At 33.1% G+C, this 24,299-nt stretch overlaps 2 protein-coding genes across 2 annotated transcripts; one reads left to right on the forward strand and one right to left on the reverse strand.

The window, feature by feature from the left end:
- Positions 1-856: 856 nt before the first annotated feature.
- On the reverse strand, positions 857-5,433 carry LOC25480141 (protein ULTRAPETALA 1). Its single transcript, XM_013587417.3, has 3 exons — positions 4,912-5,433; positions 2,842-3,166; positions 857-1,230 (listed from the first exon to the last, which is right to left on the reverse strand). The coding sequence occupies exons 1-3, from the start codon at positions 5,129-5,131 to the stop codon at positions 1,056-1,058; spliced, it is 720 nt and encodes a 239-aa protein (XP_013442871.1). The 5' UTR covers positions 5,132-5,433; the 3' UTR covers positions 857-1,055.
- Positions 5,434-17,875: 12,442 nt separating this feature from the next.
- LOC25480140 (beta-glucuronosyltransferase GlcAT14A) lies at positions 17,876-23,154 on the forward strand. The gene is made up of 4 exons (XM_013587416.3): positions 17,876-19,205; positions 21,669-21,744; positions 21,877-21,992; positions 22,393-23,154. Exons 1-4 carry the CDS (start codon positions 18,605-18,607, stop codon positions 22,899-22,901), a joined length of 1,302 nt encoding a protein of 433 aa, XP_013442870.1. The 5' UTR covers positions 17,876-18,604; the 3' UTR covers positions 22,902-23,154.
- The last annotated feature ends 1,145 nt before the right edge of the window (positions 23,155-24,299 follow it).

A 24,299-nucleotide genomic window follows, 5' to 3' on the forward strand; every position in this document is an offset into this window, starting at 1 on the left:
TAAGTACATTTAATTTTGTATCGAAAAATAATGTGTTATGAATAAAATTATCATTTATTAATATATATATATATATATATATATATATATATATAATGTTTCATTAATATTATAAAACGGCTTATGATTTTGAATATTTTTAATTATGGATTGTGTAGTTTAAGATATTTTTATGCTGAAGACATATTTAATAAATATGATATCGACAAAAATAATATTCAAACTACTCCCTACTTAAGACAAATTAGTTCCTTTGATATAATGAGTGAGAAACTAGCTTATCTTATGTATAATAAAAAAAAAAACAGGAACCAATTTAGTATTATATTTTACCATAGACTAAATTAGGTCGCAAGAAAATTATGAAGGGTCAAAATGAGTCTTCAGTCTAATTTATAACTTGGGGACAGATGAGTGATTTTGTATGTTTGCAACCTTATGTAAAAGGGTTTGTTTAACATGAACAAGGAAATTACTTCTGCACCATTTAAAGATGTATTTTAAATAAATCTCATCATATTTTATATTTAATTTAATACTGAATTTTGCTCGTGTACAATAGACCTGATCTATGAAAATAACTAAAAAAAATTATCGAACTAAAATTGCCACATAAGATTACTCCAATAGAGACAAAGTTTCCATAAAGCTATGGAACCCACTATGAAAATTCCTTGGAAGCTCTTAGTCTGACACTATAGTTCCCTACCTCCGTCACTATCAATTTGATATCTCAGATCACTGTTGTGCCTACATGGCACATTGATTTCTATTTTGGTTCATTTATATATATATATATATATACTCATATTGTCTACTAGTTCATTTCAAACATTTTTTTGTTGCAGAGACAGGGAGAGAGAAAAAAAGACATTGTGTAAGAGAATAATAAATTGTTAACAATGAAATTTATGATCCAGTCAATGAGAACAATGAAAGATGAACTCAGACTGTTGATGTCAAATTAGGAAATTAAGCATTTCTAAAATTCTATATAGGCATAAATAACCAGCTTATAGGAACACAATGCTGCTGTTGTTGTTGAGGACTCTGATTCAAGCTTTTACATTGCTGGTAAAGTCAGTACAAGTCTGGCAGTCGCAATCTGAAAAACGGCAGATGTCACACCCAAAGCACACACATGAAGTGCAACCTTTGCACGTTGGTGATCGGCCGCATCCTCTGTAAACTCTTCGACTTCCTCGCTCTTCTTCATCATCGCATGTTATCCTGAAAAACTTAATATTACTAAGAGCTTCTATAAAATATATGTCTGCATAAATAAATAGTACAGGTGCAATTATGTAGGTTATGTCAGGAAGATATCTAATTCCTTGAGGAAATGTGCCCAAATTTTGAGTCTTTTATTTTTTTGGTAGTGTCCGGGGTTCGAATCCTGAGACCTGCATATATTATGCATTGTTCTTACCAACTGAGCTAAGCTCAAGGGGACATTCTGAGTTTTTTATAATAAACCTTAAGTTGGTCCTTCCCGTTCAGTAGTTGAACAGACAACAAAGGCAACACAAGTTCCAAATGATATCCATAACTATAATAACTATAAAACTAATAGCCATACATTTGGTCAAAAAATTAATTAAAAAAATAGATATACACATTTAGAAATTAAGCTAGTACTGCCAATGTAAAAGCAGAACAGTTAAACGATTGAAATATCAAATGATAACGTTCGATATAAAAAACATTGTGTTTTCATACAACAGCTTAAGTTCTAGAAATAAGCTCGTTTGAGAAATGAGAGTACAATATGAAAAGGATATATGCTTTTAGGATAGTTGGTTCCTAACAAAGTACACACAGAGAATCACTAGAGGGACAAAATGTTCTTGAGCAAGATTGGCTGTTTCATTGAGACAAACCCAGAATTCAGTACCAGGTCTGTTAAACTATTCCAATATGGAACATAAACTGTATTCTAACCAAGACTTAACTTTAAGAATTAATTAGCATATACCAATAACAAATTACCAATAAAATATATTTCATCCCTGAAATTTTATGCAAATGATTAGCAGTTATTTATCATAGTTCGGTAGTTCTAAGAGTACATATGTAGTTTAACAATGCCGAAAAGAGACCACATCAATGATACATAATTGCCCAGCCGTAAAACAGTAACATCATATGCCTGATGAAGTTTTTATAAAGTAATCTAGAGCACATTCTGTAGTCAGATATAGAGTAAAAAAAATAAGATATTCTATATTGAGACTATCAATTATTTGTACAGCACTCTGCAAATTAGTAAAGATTAGCGACTATATCTTTAGATCCTACAAGGTTTGAAAATGAAAAGAAAAGACCAAATTTATGAATTGGCTTAACTTGAGAGCAGCCGTGCACTATTTCCAATGTTAAGATTCTCACATTGGATAATGTATGGTCTGAAAATGAGTTTATAAGTGGGAGGCATCCCTCACCTTACAAACCCAACCCAAATTCGAAGATTATATTATAGCCTATCCATGATTTGTTGGGCCACCTGCGATCAAACCATCCAAGTCACGTTCTAGATGTCTGGTTTTGGGTGTGAGAGGGGTGTGTTAAGAGTCTCACATTGGATGAGATATGGCGTGAAAATGAGTTTATAAGTGGGAGGCATCACTCATCTTACAAGCTGGTTTTGTATGGTGAGTTAGGCTCAACACAAATTCTAAGATCTATCAATAGAAATAAAGTACATAAAGATGCTCTTTGGTACAAACAAAGTTCATTCGAAGCACGGTGACAGAAATTATTAAACACAAGTCACCAACATTAAAAGCATAACTTGCTGACTTATTTTCTATTCTTAGTGAAAGTGTATAAGAATAAACGTACTTCTCATATGGAAGATCAGAACATTTCCAATTTGCATCTGACACAGCATCATGGTGAATGCGGCATTCCTCTTTAGATCTCAGACGAAATCTGCGCTCTTTGTTGCACCTAGTACAGCGAACAAACTCATCGCGGTGACCAACCCGGCCATTTTGGGATCTCTGAGAGCCATTAGCAGCTTTCGCCACTTGATTGTAGTATTTGAGCAGCACTGTTTTACCCAAAGGAACCTTATCACCATTAATTATAACCCAAATATTATTCTTCCATTTCCTTGCTGTCTCTCTTCCAGAGTGTTTCTCAAATGCAGCAGGTGTTAACTTGTCTATCATTTAAAACATCATATGCAAAAATTAAGGTTGTGAACAAGAAAAACAATGTCATTAACACTACTTATATGTAAGATAGAGAATCACAATCAGAAATTGAGTTTTTCTTTTCACCATGGATACAGAAAGCACATGAAAAAAAATATACAATGGCATACTTATAAAGCTCCTATCACTGGATATATGAATGACTATGACCAAAACAAAATCATAAATTATTAGCTGAAATTATTAAAATCATCTAATAAAATGAATGTGAAGCTAACAATAATTAGTCATATAGACGGCATAAACTTGTGCTCATCCCCTCAAGACACTCCCAGAGGGAGCAAGAAATTATTTCTCTTATCTTCTTTTATTTAAATTTTTATGAGTAAAAGTTTAGAATTTTCATCAAACCTTAATCATATGATCTTTTCCCAAGTTGCTGATCTTTCAAATTAAATTATGAAGGTATGGTAGGATATAACTCATATTTTCTTAAGTCAGTATATTTCATGTATAAAGTGTTGACATAACTACTTAAACACATGTCATATAGTGCCTTGACACCATCCTGCAATGCGGCAAACAAAATTTCCGAAGTACACTGCCAGTTTAAATCACAAATTCTCATTTGTCAGCAGATGTACTGGTCCTTTTGCATCAACAGATACTATACCAAGTTCTACTCGTATATATCAATGTTCAAGTACATAGTGGATCAGAGTTATCAATGATGGCTGGCCGCAGGTCAAAAATCCACCATATAAACATGACATTACAACATATGGCAGAAACATGGACATATAATAGATGTTGCGGCCTCTGATGGGCGCACAAAATCCGCCATAGTGCTGCCATGGCGGAAATTTGACAACACTGCAGTGGATACATGGAATAAGTACAACTTGACATTGCATGTGCATAGTGACTGAAAATTATTAGATTTTAAGTTTAAGCCTTGGCTGATAGCCACAGTTACTAGCTAACAAATAAAAGGATGTAGAAGTGGTATGAATATGTGGCTGCAATACAAATAACCATCATAAACATTCTCACATAAAATAAGAGAATGTGCCATCAAAGAAAAGAACATACATAACTTGTAGGTTATACTTAGGATATTAATTACTATACAATCTACACTCTATGCAAATTTCAATGACTTTGAAGAAATATCCTAGGACCTTACTACAGTTACATTATGTTATTAATAAATATGTACAAAGTAACTATATAGAAAAGTAATATTTAACAAAAATACAAGCCATATTGAATTTAATCTCACAAAAAGACAGAATGCCAATTATAAATCTTCTACATTTTCATACAAAAAACATTCATTAGCATGATCAGAAAAAGGATCAAACCAAGGAGTTCATTGAGACAAATCAACATACACTTAAGATGTCAACATATCAGCACAAACTCCAAACACAAAGCTGGTAAAAAACAATAAAACTCATCAAAGTCAAACCTTCACCAAACCATATACTATCAACCAATGAAATACTAACATATACACGACACTGACACTGACATACCGACTCAGGTAAAAAAAAAAATGTAAGAAAATCAATGTAATCGCATGTATCAACGTCGTATCAGTATATATGCATGTCGGATACAGAACACGCCTTTAATCAGAAGTGTACACAAGACAACTATCAACATGCACATAAACAAGAAAAAGAAAGAAAGTGATGAGAGAGAGAGAGAGAGAGAGAGAGAGAGAGAGAGAGAGAGGAGAGAGAGGGACCTTCATCACAACCAGGAGTGCATTCACAAATAATTTGAAGGTAGCCACTAAGAAAAACCCTAAGTCTACCAACAGCATCACCATATCTATGACTAGTACACCCACACGTGACTTCAACATATTCATCAAAAACACTAACCCCACTCATTTCTCTCAGCTCTTCTTCGCTAAACATTGACAATCCATTTCCCTTCTCCAACCCATTCTCCATTTTCTCCATAAAAAGACTCTGTTTTTGACCAAAAAAACTATATGGGTCAGTGTAAAATCAAAGTGCAAAGGGTATGGATATATAGAGGAGGAAGATGTTAGAGATCTGAGAGAGAAATATTAGAGAGAGAAAGAGAAAGAGAAAGAGAGAGAGTGGTTGGTGATGGGGTTGAATGAATGAATGTAATGTAATGAATTAGCTGGCGTATAGCAAAACAAATGTTGAGGTTAAAAGGGGTACTACTTGCATGATATTATGATGACAGTTGACATCATGAAAGAAAAGAGAGATGAAAGGTTTATAGAGAAAGAAATCATCTCTTGTGTAAGACTAGTTGAGGTTTTTGATTTTTGTGCTTTTTGTTTATGTGTGACTCGGTCGGTCGGGTTCGGATTCTCTTCCACGATGTAGTATTGGTTCAACAAGTTCTTTCGAATGTGATAACATTATGGGATAGAATCTGAACCCGTGTCCGAATTAAATGTGTATTTTTGTTTATGTGTGACTGGGTCTGATCGGGTTGGGTTCGGATCCTCTTCTACGATGTAGCACCGGTCTAACAAGTTCTTTCGAATGTGATAATATTATGGGATAGAATCTGAACCCAATTCCGAATTAAATGTATATTTTTGTTTATGTGTGATTGGGTTGGGTTCGGATCCTCTTCTACGATGTAGTACTGGTTCAACAAGTTCTTTCGAATGTGATAATATTATGGGATAGAATCCGAACCCAAGTTTGAATGTAAGTAAATGTGTATTTTTATTTGATGATTATTTTACTAATGTTTTTTATTTTTATGATTTTTTATTAGATTACTTTAGGAGAAATTTTGAAGTAGTTGTATTGCACTTTGGGTGGGGATACTATTACTATATTTGATCTTGCTTGCATTAAAAATGGAACAAAATGAGTGGTGTTCAAAAGAAAGGGTAGAAGAAAAAAAAAAAGAAGGTGGGGTTTTGAAAGGAGAATTTGATTCTATTCTCTGCATATTTAATTTCAATTATAAAAATGATTAGAACCTAATTGGCTATATTATTATTTTGACTAATTTGGTCCTATGTAAATTAATGTATATTTATGGAGGTCCATAACCAAGGTGATTAAATGTACGTTCCAGAGATCAAGAAACAATATATGTTGACTAGGAAATTAAGGGTCACAAAGTGTACTCTAATTAAACTTTGTATAAACCAAGGAAAAAATTGATGACCTTCATACAATGGGAAGGAAAAAATTGACGAGTCTATGAACCAAAGACAGTGACTACATAAGTTAATTTGCAATAATAATATTTCATATCTTGTTTTGATTGCTACATTAGACGTTACTACAACCACAAAAGTGATAATGTATACATTTTTGAAGGGGTGATAATATATGAAAAGATTGATTATAGGAGAATAGGGTCAATTTCTTTCACCGATATATATGACAGAAAACTTAAAATAGAAGAACACAACTTTCATTTCTTTGAAAGAGAAACACAACTTAGTTAATGTGTGAAAATTTTATGAGACAAAATTGGTCAAGGCTTTACTAATATAAAATGTAAGCAAAAATTGGTCAGTAAAAATTAACGTATGTGGTTTAAAATTTGTATTAAATACATTAATTTATGTTGACATATTTTTACTTACATTTTAGAATGAAAATGTATTGAAGAACTGACTGCAGACTACAGATTAGTGAATAAAGTTTTAAACTATTTACGGCGACTAGATAATGAAAGGAATATACATCATATAATTATTAATTAAGGTACTATATCAAAATCCTAGCACGCCTGAAAAAGAAAGAAAAAGTTATGTTGATAATTTACTAGAATACAAATTCTAATAGTAGAATATGTTTTAATTAGTTGCTGTAAGCTGTCAGAAATAATAATTTTTTTAATAAAGCTCTGAATTTGTTTTAGTTACTATGTATAGTGGCAGCTTTCATTTCATGTGCCGTAAAACTTTCTAGCCCTTTTTTTCTCATAAACGTGCCCGTGATATATAGTTTTACCTAATGCAATTCGATTCTAAACTCTTGGTTGCATTTTTTAAGACTTTTAGTAGATTCGTTGACAAGTTGTTCCTTAAATACACACCATATATAGTAGTACACCCTCACGCCATTGTACATGTTGTTTTATTTTCAATGGCAATTATTTACCTTTTTGTTAAAGCAACTGGACATACGTAGAGATATAAAAAAGGATCAACAACTTATATCCTCATAAAATATATTAGTAAAAAGAACAAAATATGGGAAGAAAAAAATAATTAATTAATTTGATTATTTAAAACTCCCTTAAAGGGGGTTTAAAGGTGTACTTCGTCGTCAATCCAAGACTTAGATCTTTGACTTTTTATGGGGATCCTCTGATACTTTTTATATCAAGCTTCGTGCTATTCATCACGGTCTTACTTTGCCTAAATAGTTGAATCACCATGACTTTGTTTCACATATTCTCTCAATTGTGTCGGTATCCTTCATGATCAAACTTGATCAAACTTCCTGGGGTTTCACAAGCATGTTATTTTCATCACAATTGAAATGTTCACATTACTCACACCTCCAAGAAAGAAATAATTGTGTTAGGTGATTTTTCTAGCATTGCTCATAGTCCATCTCTTCCCTCCTTCCGGCCTCTTGGACATCCTCTTTGTAGGTGTTAGGTTTTTAGACATGTATTGGCTGCATTTTGTTAAAACTTAGTTATAGCAAGATGTCAGACATAATGTCTTAACATGTTGGTACGACATCAGAGTGTGTCTTGATCTGCTTCTTGGAGATTCGTTTTTATCATGAAGCTTTTCATGGAATATCTAAAGATTTGTATCATAGAAAGAGTTGACCAAGATAGCGTGGTTCTAGAAGCAGAGGAAGGCGGTGTGAACTTATCTTAGTCCTTAAGAATGTTGTAGCAACATTTAAGGAAACATCTGATCTGCTTCAAGTATCTTGTGCTGAAATATCGAGATTTCAGTTGATCTTTAGCCAAGACTTGCGCATCACACCTATTCTGCATTCAAGCTATATAAACAAAGACGGAAGACCTAATTACTCATTGAATCCGCAATTGAAAAAGGGTCATCTAGGGTTTTAGTTTGTCTTTGTTATTTGTGAGCCATGATCATATCACTTTGATATTAGAGTTGGACTTTGTAATTGAGTTGTAATGCTCTGAATCTCTCTAAGCTTTTAAGCACGAGTTGATTTTTTTTTTCTAGGAGAGTGTCTCCATATTTACTAAGGATTTCAAGGACGGTCACTGGTATGTGATTAAGAGGAAGTGAGTGGGTTCTCATATTTAGGACTATGAGAGTCGTAGGTAGAAATACCACGGGTAGTGATTAAGTGAGAAGTTAGTAGGTTGGTGAAAGATTTTATGTATGCTTCGAATTGATACTACTATAGTGGATTTCCTTCATGGCTTGGTAGCCCCAAAAGTAGGTGAAGTTGCACCGAACTGGGTCAACAAATAACCTGAGTTATTTACTTTCTATCTTTAATTATATTGGTTATCTGTGATTACTGTTGTCACGATGTTCTGACTTCGTGCGAGACATTTGATATAATTTGTTATTACTACGTGCCGGAATTTCATTAGGCTCTGGGAACTTTGTTCTGTGGAGTGTACTCTAATTTTTTTCTTTTTGCCTTCTTTCTTTTTCATCTTTAGCCTAGTAACCAAAAAAATAAAATTATTTGAAACGAAAATTAGGCTAACCACACCTATACTCTTTAAGAGGAGTACTGTTGTGAATACTACTTATTAGATGAAATTAATATAGACCCGCCACTTTGAAATTGAGTGTGAAAATAAAATGTTCCTACCACTTCTCTAATGAACTCCGGAATCGCAAGAATACCAATGAAAAAGAAAAAAAAAATCTCTTTTTTCACTTACATAAACCAAAAATGTTAATTGCGTGATAAACCAATTAATTGTTAGATGTCTTCAAATTAGGCAGACCTCACCTTAAAATGGATGTTATAAGAACATATTTTTCCTATACCATTCTTTTATTAAGTTAAATCAATATGAGATCCATACTTTAAAAATTTGATCCACACTTTCTCGAAGTGCTAAGAAACCAATTGTTATATGATTCCAAATATTATTTGTGGAGGTGTATCTATTTTTCAGGAACGCTACTAATTTTTTTATGCAGAAGTCATACAGAGGTCTCCACGAGCTTAGTTCACTTACCAAATAATGCATAATATATGCAGGGATTGGAGTTCGAACCTCAGACACCTCACTTATTCATTTTTAAGGTGAATTTCTCTATCTTGCTTGACTAAAAAAAAAAAACATAGAGAGAAGCGGGAACCAGAATAATTAAAATTAAGGTATTTGTTGGTGTTGGAAGAGTTTGAGTCTATTTGTTGGAACTTTTGAACCATAAACTTTTACACTAATGAAAAAATACAATCTAGTCTATTACGTTCTCACACTCCAATCGGATTGTGCAATAATCTAACCTTGAAAATGAATAGGATTTCAATTTGAACACTCCAAAAACCCAAGAAAATGAATCCTCCTGAAAATGGCCTAAGAGAAAGGCCATAACGCCGCAAATCTAGTCTCCTACTGGTACAGCACCAAGATTCCATGCATTGCATGTGATCTGCTCTGTAACATTATATAGATTTTATTTGATTTGATTTGCAGAATATTTAACATTGCATGTTGTTGATAGATAATCTATGTTTGATACGATACCATATTTGGTTCTTCATATTTTGGACCTCTAGCTATTGGTGTTCTATTGCCATTTCAAGGTGAGCCATAGCAGTACAATCATGCATAAGATCGATCATATGTATTCATCTTTTAATTATGGCGTGTACTAGGCTACTAGGTATGATGTTACTATTATTTTGTCTTATCTTATCATGGGATTTAAAATAGGGTGAGTTTTAGCATGGGACAATTGTGAAATTGCCTCAACTTAGATCAATTTTGTTTTATTTGTTATTGTATAATCTTATATTTGCTCAAAAAAAAAAAAAACTATTCAATTATAATTTGACTCAAATTAATTTACTTATGAATATGTTATTTTTTAATCTCCCGTTTAAAAATCTAATACATCCAGCCCATTCTTAATAATCTTTTTAATTTGAAAATATAGTCTTAATATTTTTTTTAATTTAAAAACATAGACTTGATTAGTTCTGGGATAAAAAAAATGTCGTAAATATATATATATATATATATATATATATATATATATATATATATATTTACTACATTATTTATAAATAAATCAATTTAGTTTGTATTTAACTTTGTAATATTAATCCCTACAACAAAACTTTGTAATACTAATTAGGGTTGAATAATTTTTTGGTCCTTATAAATATAGCAATTTTTTTTGAAGAAGTTAAATTAGCCCACTCAAATTGATATAGGGAGAATCAAACATGAGACCTTGAGAAGAAACACACTCCAAAATCCCAAGTCAAAGAGATATGTTTTTGTCCCTTTAAATTAGCTCACCCAAAGTGACATGTTTTTGTCCCTCTAAAAAAACACAGCACACAATTTTAATATTAGTTAAAAGGGGACAAAAAATTTTGGTCTCTATAAATAAGACGAATTTTATTTTTAGTTCTATAAAAATGATATGTTTTTGTCTCTCCAAAATATTTTAGTCCTTATTAAATTAAAATTAAAATTGATATATTATAATTAAATAGAGCTATAAATTGAAATATAAAATGTAGGATGTACAGCTAGTAGCAAATAAAACAAAATTGATCTAAGATGGACCAATTTAACAATTGTCCTATGCTAAAACCCGCCAACACTTTTACTATGGGATACAATTGTGGCCACCAAACAATTAGTATTTGCACATGCTCACAGCACTCACTATTCCAATAACTAGTAGAGTACATGATAGATAATTTCAGATATGACTTTTACAACTTCTGAATTTTCCTCTTTTAATGTTCAAAGTATAAGATTACTATGGAGCAAGAATCTCTCCATTTTAATTTCTCTCTCTATTTATACAATAATCATTTTTTTTTTTTAGGATTTGAACCTCGGATCTTATATATATTATGCATTGTTTTTACCAATTGATCTAAACTTACTGGAACATTTATACAATAATCTATCACATATGTTATAGTTTTGGCTTAATTACTTTTTTGATCCTCTAACTATTTAACTGGTATCGGATTGGTCATCTAACTAAAAATTGATTTATTTCGGTCCTCTAAGTTTCTCACCATGACTACATTTAATCCCTTCTGTTAGTTTTATTCAAATAAACGTTAGGGTTTGTGTTATGTGGGTACCTGACCTCCTGTTTCACATATACATACGAACCATAACAGTTACCAATAATATCAGTCACTATTTAATCATAATATCTTAACAAGGCATAGGACAAAAATGATACTAATAAATAAAGTTAGAGGACCCACATAACACAAACTCAAACATTTATTTGAATTAACAGAAATGACTAAATGTAGTAACAGTGAGAAACTTAAATGACCAAAATAAATCAATTTTTAATTAGAGGATCAATCCGATACCAATTGAATAGTTAGAGGATAAAAAAGGTAATTTATCCTATAGTTTTCAAGAGTTAGTAAATAATTGGACACACCAAAATATCAAACTATTGTACTTATTTTTTCAAAACATAGATAATAAAGAAAAATGTAGAGGGTAAAAAATAGAGAGAATTTTGAGCCGTGTCATGAGAATATGAATGAAGTGTGTATCGAACTCATCTATAAAATAAGTTTTTTCAATCTATTCCATCGTCATTATCTTTCCATGTAATAAGATTTTTCGTTTCTTTTTCTTTGTTTTGTACCAAATTTCAGAGCTACATTTAGGATATATGAACGGCTATTTTTCTATTATTTAGCACAATGATCCTCTCTAATTTTTGTTGATTGAAACCTCTCTTACTTGTTTAATATAATTATAAATATCTTTTACTAACAAGAAAATATTATTTCTGTATACATTTTGCATGTAAACAATTTTATTTTTTTTAGTTGAACTATATATGTTCAATGAATTTGGTCCCCTATAATGTTAAATTCTTGACTAACCACATGCATTTTTTTTGTGTGTAACATAACATGTGAGATTCCATTGGATATCGACTGCATGGCTCATTCATCACCCTGGACACAATTTACCAATTAGTTAGTTCAACCAATTTGTATTATTTGTCAAAAAAAGAACAATTTGTATAGGTTCACACCTAGGATTCTCTAACTTTGTATTATCCATGTGCAGCTTTTTGAGTCTTTGTGCCTCATGTCCATATTTGGCACACAAAATAGAATTTGTTTGGTTGGTCACTACCAACCTAATATATTTGACTTGTTGGGACTTATACACTCCCCCACGGAATCCAATGAAATTTTTTAACATGTCAAATAAGTTTACGAAAAGAGAAATGATATTTGTACAGCCATTTTATTACAATTTTTTTTTTCATACTCACATTATATTCTTATTCTCTCTCTCTTCTTTTTTCTCTCTCTATTGTTTTGGACCAATGAGAAGAGAACAAATTAAAATTGTCAACAAAGTTGTACCAAATGGATGTACATATATCACTACTCTTACGATAATGAGCTCACTACTGAAACTTTGATTATTATCCGATCTTTATCCAAGATCAATAAAAAAACATTTAAGTTGGTCAAAAATAATTTTTGATAAATTTTTAAAGGAAAATGTTAACATACGTTTCAAAGACACGTGTTAAGAAATTTATGATAACAATACCGTAAAAATCAGGTTGATGATTGAACTTGATAGCTCTATGTAAAAGTTCAATGTGTTTGTCTCTGGTTGAACCGGATAATTAAAAAATAAATAATAAAAATAATCACACCTATAAAATTGATGACATTTGCTTCTTTAAAAAAAATAAGTTAAAAAAAGGGTGATGCTTTTAGTAAGCCAAATAATTAAATGAAAAAGAGGCCCAATAAGCTCACACTTTCACTAGCCCAAATATTTTTAAAAAAACTTAAGATAATTTCTTTTTCCACCCTACTTTACTCTCACATGTCTTCTTTATTTTCAAAAATACTCATGTTCGAATGACATGATCTAAACGCTATTTTAGAGCTTTTTGGGTTATAAGTATTGTAATTGATATGAATGTCTTTGTTAACCATCGTGTTATTCTCAGATAAACTACAAAGCATTTTTTAGGATAGTATGAGTGGTCAAGAAAGACCATGGTATCATAACCCACTTCCAAAATTATATTCAAGAAAGAAGTTTGTAGAAGAAATGAAAAGTGAAGAATGAATGAAAATGTTGAACGAAACAAGGCTATTTATAACCATAATGTCACTAGATTGTAACTACAGTAAACATGTATAATGTTTAAAATACAATTAACACACCACAAACCGTTAAAACCTTACTTGTAACGCCACAATCCACATTATGGGATGATTTGAATTATATAATTCGAATTCATTCGTAGAATATTTTGGATTATATTATCTGATCCAGTCCGAGAACGTGATAAAACTTAAGGCTTGACAAGGTTCAAAACGCTGGAAATTTAATCTCAACAACGTAAAATAACATAATAAAATACACAAGATGTCATGGATCGATCAAACTTAAATTATCATTTTTTATACCCATGCAAACCCTGATATCTTCGTAGGCAATGAGTCGAATCAAATTTTCATTGTCAGTTCTTAGCCGGTGTTCCCGTTGGTGTTCTTTGCAGGTGTAAATCGAGAATCAGACATCAAAATTTCAAATATGAAGTGGTTTAGTGGTGGATACGAAGCAGTTGCAACAAAGTATTTGAGCAAATTCGATGAAAATCACTAACCACCCCTCCTTCTAGCGCCAACGATCTATCAAAGAATAGAGCTTAAGGATCAATTAATTATGATACTCGTGCAATAGAGAACCATTATGGTGGAGAAGATGCTCTGATGAGTTTTCTTATGACAGTTACATCGAGGGATTAAGGTACCTGCAAAACAGACACATGCTCTGTCGCTTAAGTTCATATTTGCTTGAGAGTGGGAAAATTATTCAAAGTTTAGCTAAGTTTATGAGTTAACATAAAGTGATTGCGTACCTGGCATGATAGACGTGCCACACTTATATAGACATCTGAGGCCAACAATGACTGGTGGATAATATGATGATAGGTGAGGTCATCACGAGACTCTGTTTATGTTGTGATGAATCCAAATTACTTTGTGTGGGCGCCTTCAGAGACGTTGTGCTTGTCTGCAAGTCTTAAGTGGACAAACTGTTATAAGGCTTTTGATAGACCATTGAAATCCTAAGATTCGATCCGAAACAACGGTGACTAGAGGTGTACCCCAATAAAGATAATACTTGTTAACATTTGTCTTCTTTTAGACGCTACCATCAAGAAGTAGTTATTTCCTTGGTTTTCTAACAAACTAGTAAAAGGTACTAAAATGTTGACTCTACTATTTAGGAGGGAAAAAAGTTTAAAATAAACACACTTTTTTTTTGGTAACATAGATACCCATTATAGTGTGATCTTTAATATTGACGCACATTAAGTCAAATTACGGTGAAAAACTAGATTGATGCAAAAGCTAATTCATGGAGCATCTAAAAAGTTACGGTGGAAATAGGTGTTATATGTGAACTTGAGCATTCAAACGTGCAACCAAACACTCACATACTAATAATAAATTTGCAAAAACACGTTACTTTAACCAATTATCTATATATAAATTTATAGTAGTGTTTTTCATAAAAAAATCCTTTATGCATATGAGAGTTTGAAGACGATCTTATAGAATACTAGATATGAAAAAAATGAATGTCATTTTACATTTCCAATATAACTTTAATTTTTTTCTTCCAACTTTACCCTCTCAAACTTTTCTCTCACACAATTTTCAATGCAACTTTAAGTTTGTCTTTTTCTTATAAAGTAAGGCAGTTTAGTAAAAGTGTTATGTCTAATGATTATTTCATTCCATTCCTTAATCTCTGTGCAATTCGCTAAAGCGACACTCATTTTGAAACGGAGGGAGTAATAAAATACACACAATGTCATTGATCGATCAAACTTAAATTATCATTTAGTTTATCCATGCAAGCCCTGATTTCTATGTAGGTCATGAGCTGAATCAAATTTTCATTGTGAGTTCTTAGCCCCTCTTCGATTAGGGTGGGGGGAGGGCTAGGGTTCTTTCAGCCCATGTTTTTGTTAAACATGTTGTCAGCTTGAAGTCCCCTCTTGAAGATAAAACATTTCAACTCGTAGTTACCTTAACTTCGACGACCTCCCTATTAAATCTTTCAATGTTCTCTCTAAAGATCTCTTTCTTCCCTTGAACAATGGCACTGAGGACAGTAATAGTCTTCGGTTTCCGTGCTTCACGAAGTAAACTGGAAGTGAATTCCTCACTAAAGGTTCTCCAAGAATCAATTAAGTTATCCTCAAATCCTCTGAATCACGTCATAGCTTCACATTTAAGAGTCAAGATGAACAACTTACACTTAGCTAGGCTCTTCTCCTGATGATAGTCTAGGACGATGTCGATGTGCTCCAAATGCTTGTCGAGGTCTTCGCTCCTGTCATAAGACTCTAATTTCAGCAATTTTACCAATGACTTTGGAATTGAGTAGTCTGTGATTCTACATGTGAATGGTTCTCTACGTCTTTGATGACGAGCTCGTCTTGGCGACTTGTCACGACATTTTCTATGACAATTTTTCGGGGACGTTACCTTCATGTTTTCCGAGGATAGGATGGAGTATGAGTTCTCTATCAACCATGAAAATTAAAAGGAGATAAAGGTTGACGATGAGGCTTCCTCGTAGGATCCTGTCCTTTGTGCTGATGTGGCATATCACAATGCTTCCGCTGGTTCTCCCTGTTGTTTCATGTGTTGTAAGACTTTAATTTGCGTTACAACTTTGGTTGAAATTTTCTCTTGATTTTCCTTAACGAGATTGAGTCTGGAACTTTGTGCTTAAAAAGGGTTGAAGATGTTTGTTAACAACTCGTTATGGTTCGGAGACTCGAACGGTACCTAAGGATTTGCGAGAACATCATTGTTGCCTCTAGTTTCTCCGAAGGTGGAGGAATCATTGTTGCTTGAACAATTAGAGGATTTTGATTAATCGTCAATGTAATTTATGGAAGACAATTTGTAGTAGTTCGCGTAAGAAACAGTTCAGTCCTCAACTGATGTGGATCTCCTTGAGGATTTATGACAGAATGATGGGGAAATCTCCATCGCTGATCGCACGGAGTGAGAACGGGATCAGAGAGATCCTGAAGGGTTTAGATTACGGATCGAAGGCGACGATGTTCCTGTTGGTGTTCTTCGTAGGCGTAATTCGAGAATTAGTCATCAGAATTTCAAATCTGAAGTGGTTAGTGGTGGATACGAAGTAGTTACAACGAAGGATTTGAGGAAATTTGATGAAAATCGCTAACCGCCCCTCCTTCTAGCACCAATGATCTGTCAAAGAATAGAGCTTAAGGATCAATCAATTATGATACTCGTGCAATGAAGAATCGTTATGGTGGAGAAGATGCTCTGATGAGTTTTTCTGATAACAGTTACATCGAGGGATTGCGGTACCTACGAAACAGACACATGCTCTGTCGCTTAAGTTCGTATTTGCTCGATAGTGGGAAAATTATTCAAAGTTTAGCTAAGTTTATGAGTTAACATAAAGTGATTGTGTACCTGACATGATAGACATGCCACACTTATATAGACATATGAGGCCAAGAATGACTGTTAGATAATATGATGATAGGTGAGGTCATCACGAGACTCCGTTTCATGTTGTGATGAATCCAAATTACTTTGTGTGGGCGCCTTCAGAGGCGTTGTGCTTGTCTGCAAGTCCTAGGTAGACGAACCGTTATAAGGCTTTTGACAAACCGTTGAAATCCTAAGATTTGATCAGTAACAACAGTGACTATTGGTGTATCCCAATAAACATAATACTTGTTAACATTTGTCTCTTTTAGAGTCTACCATCAAGAAGTAGTTATTTCCTTGGTTTTTTAATAACTAGTAAAAGGTACTAAAATGTTGACTTGTTGTTTAGGAGGGAAAAAAAAAATTTAAAATAGACACACACTTTTTTTTTGGTAACATAGATACCCATTATAGTGTGATCTTTAAAATTGTGGTACATTATTGAGTCAAATTACGATGAAAGACACCAAATTAATGCAAAAGCTAATTCATTGAGCTTCTAAAAAGTTGTGGTGGAAACAAGTGTTATATGTAAACTTGCATTAAAACGTGCAACCAAACACTCACATAGTAATAATAAATTTTCAAAAACATGTTACTTTTTAACCAATTATCCATATATTTAATTTAATGATAAACCAAGAGAGAAAATATATGTTTTTCCAATTATATAAATTTATAGAAGTATTTTCATTAAAAAAAATCCTTTATGCATATGAGAGTTTAAAGACGATCTCATAGAATATTAGATATGAAAAATTGAATTCTTCAACGAAAAATTTAATGAACTAAAATATAAATAATTATTTTAAAATTGTACATTCAACTTTTAAAAAGTCAAAATATCATTGTATTTTTTAAGGTAAAATTTCTATATGTAAATTTCAAAATATTTTTAGGGCATAAATTAAAAAGAAAAAAAAAATCATTAAGAAGATACGAAGTAATGAATGAAAAGCAAAGTTAGATTATCAAAATCCACAAATTTTCTATACTAATAATAAAGATGAATGATGAAATATTGCCAACTATGAAAGTAAAGTCACCGTCCCAGCAGAGTACAGAATGGCCACAACAACAACAACAGTACATACAAAAAGTGCAACATCACAACACAACACAATCTCCCAAAACCAAACATAACAAACCCTTCTACTTTAAGTTACCTCATTTCAGTTTTCAACTCTTTCTCTTTCTCTTTCTTCTTGATTTGGATCATCATTTCTTTTTATGGTTCTTTAATTTTGGAGTTACATAGATCTTAGCTCAGTTTCATTTCTTTAGAACTCTTTCAATAGAGATAAAGGGTCAAACCAAAACGTACAAGTTGCATTTATATCTCAACTGAAAGATTTTTCTTTTCTGAGTTTCTCAGCTGAAAAATAGCTTATTTTGAAGTTTCACCCACCTTCAAAGATTGTATCTTTCTCATGAAGGAGTAATCAGGAGGTGGGTCCCATTTCTTGTCATATCATATGTACCTTACATAGCTGCAAAGTTAAAATCTTAGGCATTAGGGTGTTGATTGATGCAGATTTAAAAAACTATGCTTTATCCTGTTGAAAATCATGGACCCTCCTTTTTGTTTAAATGTTAGCTATAATTGTTAAAAGGGTAGTTTTTTTTGGGTTCTGTTGCGAAGATTTGTGAGGTTCTTGCTACTTAGGGCTTTATAGGGATCTTGGTTTTTATGCACTTGAAGTGAAAAAGTTCTTTTATATTATTAGTGTTAGAAAGAGTATGAGGAAATATGTTGGTTCTCATTCAGGAAGGATGTTTAGTGACAAGAAATGGATTATCCCATTTTTCGCAAGTTTGTTGGTATCTGTGAGCTTGCTTCTGACAGCGATTCTTGGCGAATTTAGTTCTGCCGGTGGGGGAGAGGAGTTGCCGCTGGTTGACGTCATTTCGTTTAAGGGAGACGATTCCAGAGGTTTATTTGTGGAGTCGGATTTGGAAAGGTCTATTAATGCAAGTGTGGTTGTGAAAATGAAGGCGCCTAAGTTTGCGTATCTTATTTCGGGCACAAAGGGTGATAGTCATAGGATGATGAGGACATTAGAGGCAGTTTATCACCCGAGAAATCAGTATGTTTTGCATTTAGATCTTGAGGCGCCGCCTCGGGAGAGGTTGGAATTGGCAAATGCGGTGAAAGCTGATCCGGTGTTCAGGGAAGTGGAGAATGTGCGTGTTATGTCTCAATCCAATTTGGTTACTTATAAGGGTCCTACAATGATCGCGTGCACTCTTCAAGCGATTGCTATACTGTTGAAGGAGAGTTCTGAGTGGGACTGGTTTATAAACCTCAGTGCCTCCGATTATCCTCTTGTGACACAGGATGGTTAGTGACTGAACTCGTACATGCTTATTTGATGTTATATATGTTGTTATTTATGGGGAAAATGCTTGCATAAACAATTGTTGTGAATTGCTATAGTGAGCCATTAGTCCATTACAAATTTGTCTTTTGGATTTAAATGCAAACGCTCAACGATATTTTGCAGTGGTTTAAAATTTTTAGTACCATACATCGTGTATAGTTTGCTTTTGGTTTTTATCATGTTGTTGAATTATTTCCCTTGGGCACTACACTATTGTTTTGAGGGCAGAAACCATTGTTAAAATTGGAACTTAATGTTTCAATTACAGGAAAGATTATTGAAGTTAATCCATCCCTTGGTTATTGTTTATGTCTCATGATGGTTCTATAGGTTTATTCAAACAAATTGTTCTCTCTTCCCTTTTAATGTTTCCATGTACGGTAGAAGGTTAACAAGCAAAATTGGACTTGAGCTAATGAAGCAAGTTTGCCATGTTTGTTGCCCCGTTTTTGTTTTAATTTTCCGCTGTAATTCCAAGATATTCTCTTTCTCACCTTTATATAAGTCTTCCACCTCGTTCATTCTATCCTAAAGCATAGCTGATTTGACAAAGTCATGCTCCTGAATGCAATTTTGAGTTGAATAGCCCTCCATAAATTAGCCGTGTCTAGCTCTGTTAGACTTCGACAACAATCTCTTTCCTATTTGATGTCATACTTTGAAGACATACTGGTGAAGATTTTATTTCTGCTAGAGTTCCTCCATGTGCCATTTTAGGAAGATATTTGAGAGATATATCTGGTTTTCAAAGTCACTTATGTTATTAATACCTGCCAGAATACATTTGTGAGCTAGAACTTCTAGCTTAGAAGATGCTAAACAAGGCCGTTCGCGATCTTCATTACTATATAGCATGCATTGGATGGTGCTTATTTTCCTTCAATAATCATTAATTCTGATAGGTCTGTGTCTTATTTTCCACAAAATTTATGTGCCCTGTATTCTAACTGGATTTGCCTCCTCTGAAGTGGGAAAGAGTTAATAAGCTCTTATTAAGGGAGATACTAGTACTGTAAGTATTACTGTTATCTAAAAAAGGGACTGCAGTTTGTATTATCAAAGAAAACAGGAACAGCACTACAGATATTGTAAAAGAAAATGCTCCCAGCCAAGTTGAACACTTGGCTCTAAGCTAAAAAGCCGCAACCCAAATAGAAAACAGACATGCCCCTAAATATATTGTTTTCTTGGCTATATAACAAACTTCGTTACTTTCTCTCACCTGCTAGTTGGGCCTTCAAGTGTACACTTTGAAAGGCTTTTCCATGTCGAGCTTCTATCCAGAACTCATGGGGGGCTTTTGTCTACGAACCATAGGGATTGGGACCCGTGTCCTTGTAAAATAAAAACTCACCTTACATTAATATCTTCCATAGTAGTCAATAGCGGCCACGCGTAGCGTAGCGGCGACGAACCGCTACACTAATCGTCGTCGTAGCGGCGCGGAATCAAATAGCGGCCGCTTCAACTCCTATAGCGGCGTAGCGGAGCGGACAGCGGCCGTTCAACAGCTGTTTAGTTTTAGTAGGAAGTTTCGAAATTGACTATATTTAAAACTTTTTGCATGGTTTCCAAATTGATTTAGGGTATTTTGGGGATTTTTAAAACCAAATTGACTCTTGTGAATGGTTTCTTTGTTCTTTTTTTCTTCCACTGTTTTCTTTTGTTTTATGGTTTCTCTTGTTTTATGATTTTTTTCATTTGTTCCTCTGTCTTTTGTTTTTTGGTGTTTTGATTTATGAATGTCTCATGAGATTTGAGTGTTATATTTAATTTTTTTATATTAAATATAAGTTTTTTTTGTTGAGAAATATGTAAGTTTGTTTATACTTCATAGCATTATTCATGTAATTTTTCCAAAAAATAATCAAATATTGGTGACCGCTATTTGTCATACCGCTATACGCTATCCAACTTTTGGGATCGGCCGCTACGCTCTGCTATCCGGGATTGACTACTATGATATCTTCCGATCTAAGCAGTTCCTGAATCTTCTCAAGAATCATAGCTTCATTCATGAATATATATTCGACACGGATTATAAGACTATTGAGTTATTTTTATTACAAGATCCATTGTACAATTAAAAATGATGGTATTTTGTTATATGGACTGAAGTGTAAAACATTCGAGATAATCATCCTTCTAAAGTAGATGGTTTAAATTCATACTAAGTCTAAACTTGTGTCGGGAGATTATCGACTACAAAATGCATTCAGTTTTGACCCCAATTATTTTTTAGTACCGTAGTAACTATTTGTTTACGGGGGTTTGAAGTCAACAATATACGAGTCTTCTGGTGTCAACATCTTCTTTGCTACAAATATATTTGTATTCTCTCTATAACAAATAAAAACCCTGTTAAGTCACTTGATAATCGAGTCTTCTGCAAGTCACTTGATATTTGTTTCATGCTTTTACAGATATGCTTCATGTTTTCTCTAATCTGTCAAGAGATCTTAATTTCATCGAACATACACGCCTATCCGGTTGGAAATTGTAAGTGAATTGTATCATTGCATATTCCAAAATTTCTGCAAATTGCGGCCCCCGTGGGGTGTGTCGTTTGTTTTTTCTAGTTTACTCTTTTGATTGACTGACATTTCTTTCTATTATTGCTTATTTGTTCAGGAACCAAAGAGCAAGGCCCATTATTATTGATCCCGCCTTTTACTTATCAAAGAAATCTGATTTAGCAGTGACTAGTCAAAAAAGAACACTTCCTACGGCTTTCAAATTGTTCACCGGTATGTTTATGTATGTTTATGTCTATATTTATGTATACATTTTTCCTTTATTTTCTTCGATAAATTTAAATTGAAACTAAAAGGTCCTTTCTAGGTCTAGCACTGCTAAAATTATAAAACATCTAGTTACTTATGAAAACAGCTTATGACATGTCCATAAGCTGATTTTAGCTTATTTCTATAAGCTATACATGATAGTTTATGGCTTATATGGAAACAGTTTGAATTTGTTTTATATATTATTATAGAAATAGCTTATATATAGGCACTTATATGATAGACATTTATGCTATAAGCGCTTAATTAAGTTGTGTGTCCAATTAGAGCCTGCATTTATTTACTATTTGATAGGAAATCAACAAGGTAGTTTCCTATAATTTTGTCTATGCTGTGTGAACAGGTTCAGCTTGGGTTGTACTAACACGGTCTTTTGTGGAGTACTGCATATGGGGATGGGATAACTTTCCACGGACTATGCTTATGTATTATACAAATTTTGTCTCTTCGCCAGAGGGATATTTTCACACTGTCATTTGCAACACTCAGAAATTTCGGCACACAGCAATAAGCCACGATCTTCATTACATTGCTTGGGACAGTCCACCAAAGCAACATCCCATGTCTCTAACTATGAAGAACTTCGACAAAATGGCCAAGAGCAATGCTCCCTTTGCCCGAAAATTTGCAAGGGATGATCCAGTCCTAGACAAGATTGACAAAGAACTTTTGGGGCGCACACATAGGTTTTCGCCAGGTGCATGGTGTATTGGGTCATCAGATGGTGGAGCAGACCCGTGCTCTTTGCGTGGCAATGATACAGTGTTTAGGCCAGGACCTGGTGCTGACAAGCTACATGAGCTGCTTCAGGTGCTGTTATCTGATGAATTTCGAAGCAAACAGTGTTTGTGACAATGGGGTACACTACAAATTGGGTAATGTCAAGTGTACATAATGTGGCTATATATCATATATATCTGATACAAAAAATTGGAATTTTGTATTCCATAATATAGGTTCATAGTAAGAAGCAACAAGCACTTACGGTAGTAGTTTTTTGGTGCTTGTTTAGGTTTAGTTTCGCCAATTTGAGCCAACCATTTGTTATAACAACCTTATTTTTGTTGAGTTACAAAAAGCAATCAAGTTTCATTTTCATAGCAGAGTTTTTATTTGTTATCTATTTATCTTATGGAAAAATTCTTAGATCGGCGATACTTCCTCTGGTCTCAATTACAAGCAATTTTTCACTTTTTCGGCTCATCAAATAAATGGTGTATTTGGTCCACACACATCATTTATTCAATAAACCTAAAAAGTAAAAAGTTGCTTGTAATTCAGACCGGAGGTAGTACATGTTACATGTGAAGTTTTGTGAATCATGGTAACGATGCACGTCATTTATCAATTGTTTATCTTTCTTGAGTGATTATAACAAGTTCATGTAATTTGTGGCTTGTATGCTCCAATCTAGCTAGGCTTCAAAAGTAGCATTCTATACTATTTCTGCTGAATTATTTCCTTGAGCTATGCACCAGTATTTGTACCCTTGAGAGGACAAAGCTTTTAATTCACCAGAGTACTAGGACAGCATCATTCATAAGATTTGGTCCCCCATTCACAGTGGGTGCACGTGGAATCAGGATGAAATACTCTTACTTTTTGAATTTTTTTGCTTCTTTAAACTTTACTGCATGTGCATCAACACCTAAACTATTATTTTCTCCCCCTGTGAAAACAAGATTGTGTTATTAAATCCACGTTCAAATAATATGGTGCTTGTAGCATGTACCTTTAGTAAATTTTCTTAATAATTTTTCCCTCCTGTGAAAGCAAGATTGTGTGAAATCCCCTGCAGAGGCCATGGTCTCCCCTACACATTTTTAATAATTTTTTTATATACTACAACTAATCTATATTAAAATGCTTCATAAGATATATATTATTAGGCCATGGTCACCCCAATTAATCTAATTAAAAATTTTACCATGTTACTAAAATAATTGGCAATTAATATCATTAGTTTTATACTTCATATTATTTTAAATTATCTTATATTTAGTCAAATATAAAAGATTCCTTTAAAGCAACAAAAGAAAGAGAAAATTATAACATAAAATAAAAATAGGAGATAATGATATAATTTAGTCCTTAATGTATTATATTTTCTTGTGAGAAAAATCTCATGTCTCTCAGACTCGTATTTAGTCAGTTGTCGTTTTCTTTTTGTGTCAACCCTCTGATTATCAGAGTAAAGGGGTCATGATGATATGGAGTTTGGTTGGGAGGTAAGTAAAGTATAAAAAAAAT

This window comes from Medicago truncatula, chromosome 4, assembly GCF_003473485.1.
Source record: "Medicago truncatula cultivar Jemalong A17 chromosome 4, MtrunA17r5.0-ANR, whole genome shotgun sequence".
Lineage (NCBI taxonomy): Eukaryota > Viridiplantae > Streptophyta > Magnoliopsida > Fabales > Fabaceae > Medicago > Medicago truncatula.

Coding starts and splice junctions, on each gene's coding strand:
- LOC25480141 (XM_013587417.3), bottom strand. CDS start 5,131: ATGGAGAAAATGGAGAATGGGTTGGAGAAGGGAAATGGATTGTCAATG. Junction 3,167..4,911: donor CACTCCTGGTTGTGATGAAG/GTCCCTCTCTCT, acceptor TTTAAATGATAG/ACAAGTTAACACCTGCTGCA. Junction 1,231..2,841: donor TCTGATCTTCCATATGAGAA/GTACGTTTATTC, acceptor TAAGTTTTTCAG/GATAACATGCGATGATGAAG.
- LOC25480140 (XM_013587416.3), top strand. CDS start 18,605: ATGAGGAAATATGTTGGTTCTCATTCAGGAAGGATGTTTAGTGACAAG. Junction 19,206..21,668: donor TCCTCTTGTGACACAGGATG/GTTAGTGACTGA, acceptor ATGCTTTTACAG/ATATGCTTCATGTTTTCTCT. Junction 21,745..21,876: donor CGCCTATCCGGTTGGAAATT/GTAAGTGAATTG, acceptor TTATTTGTTCAG/GAACCAAAGAGCAAGGCCCA.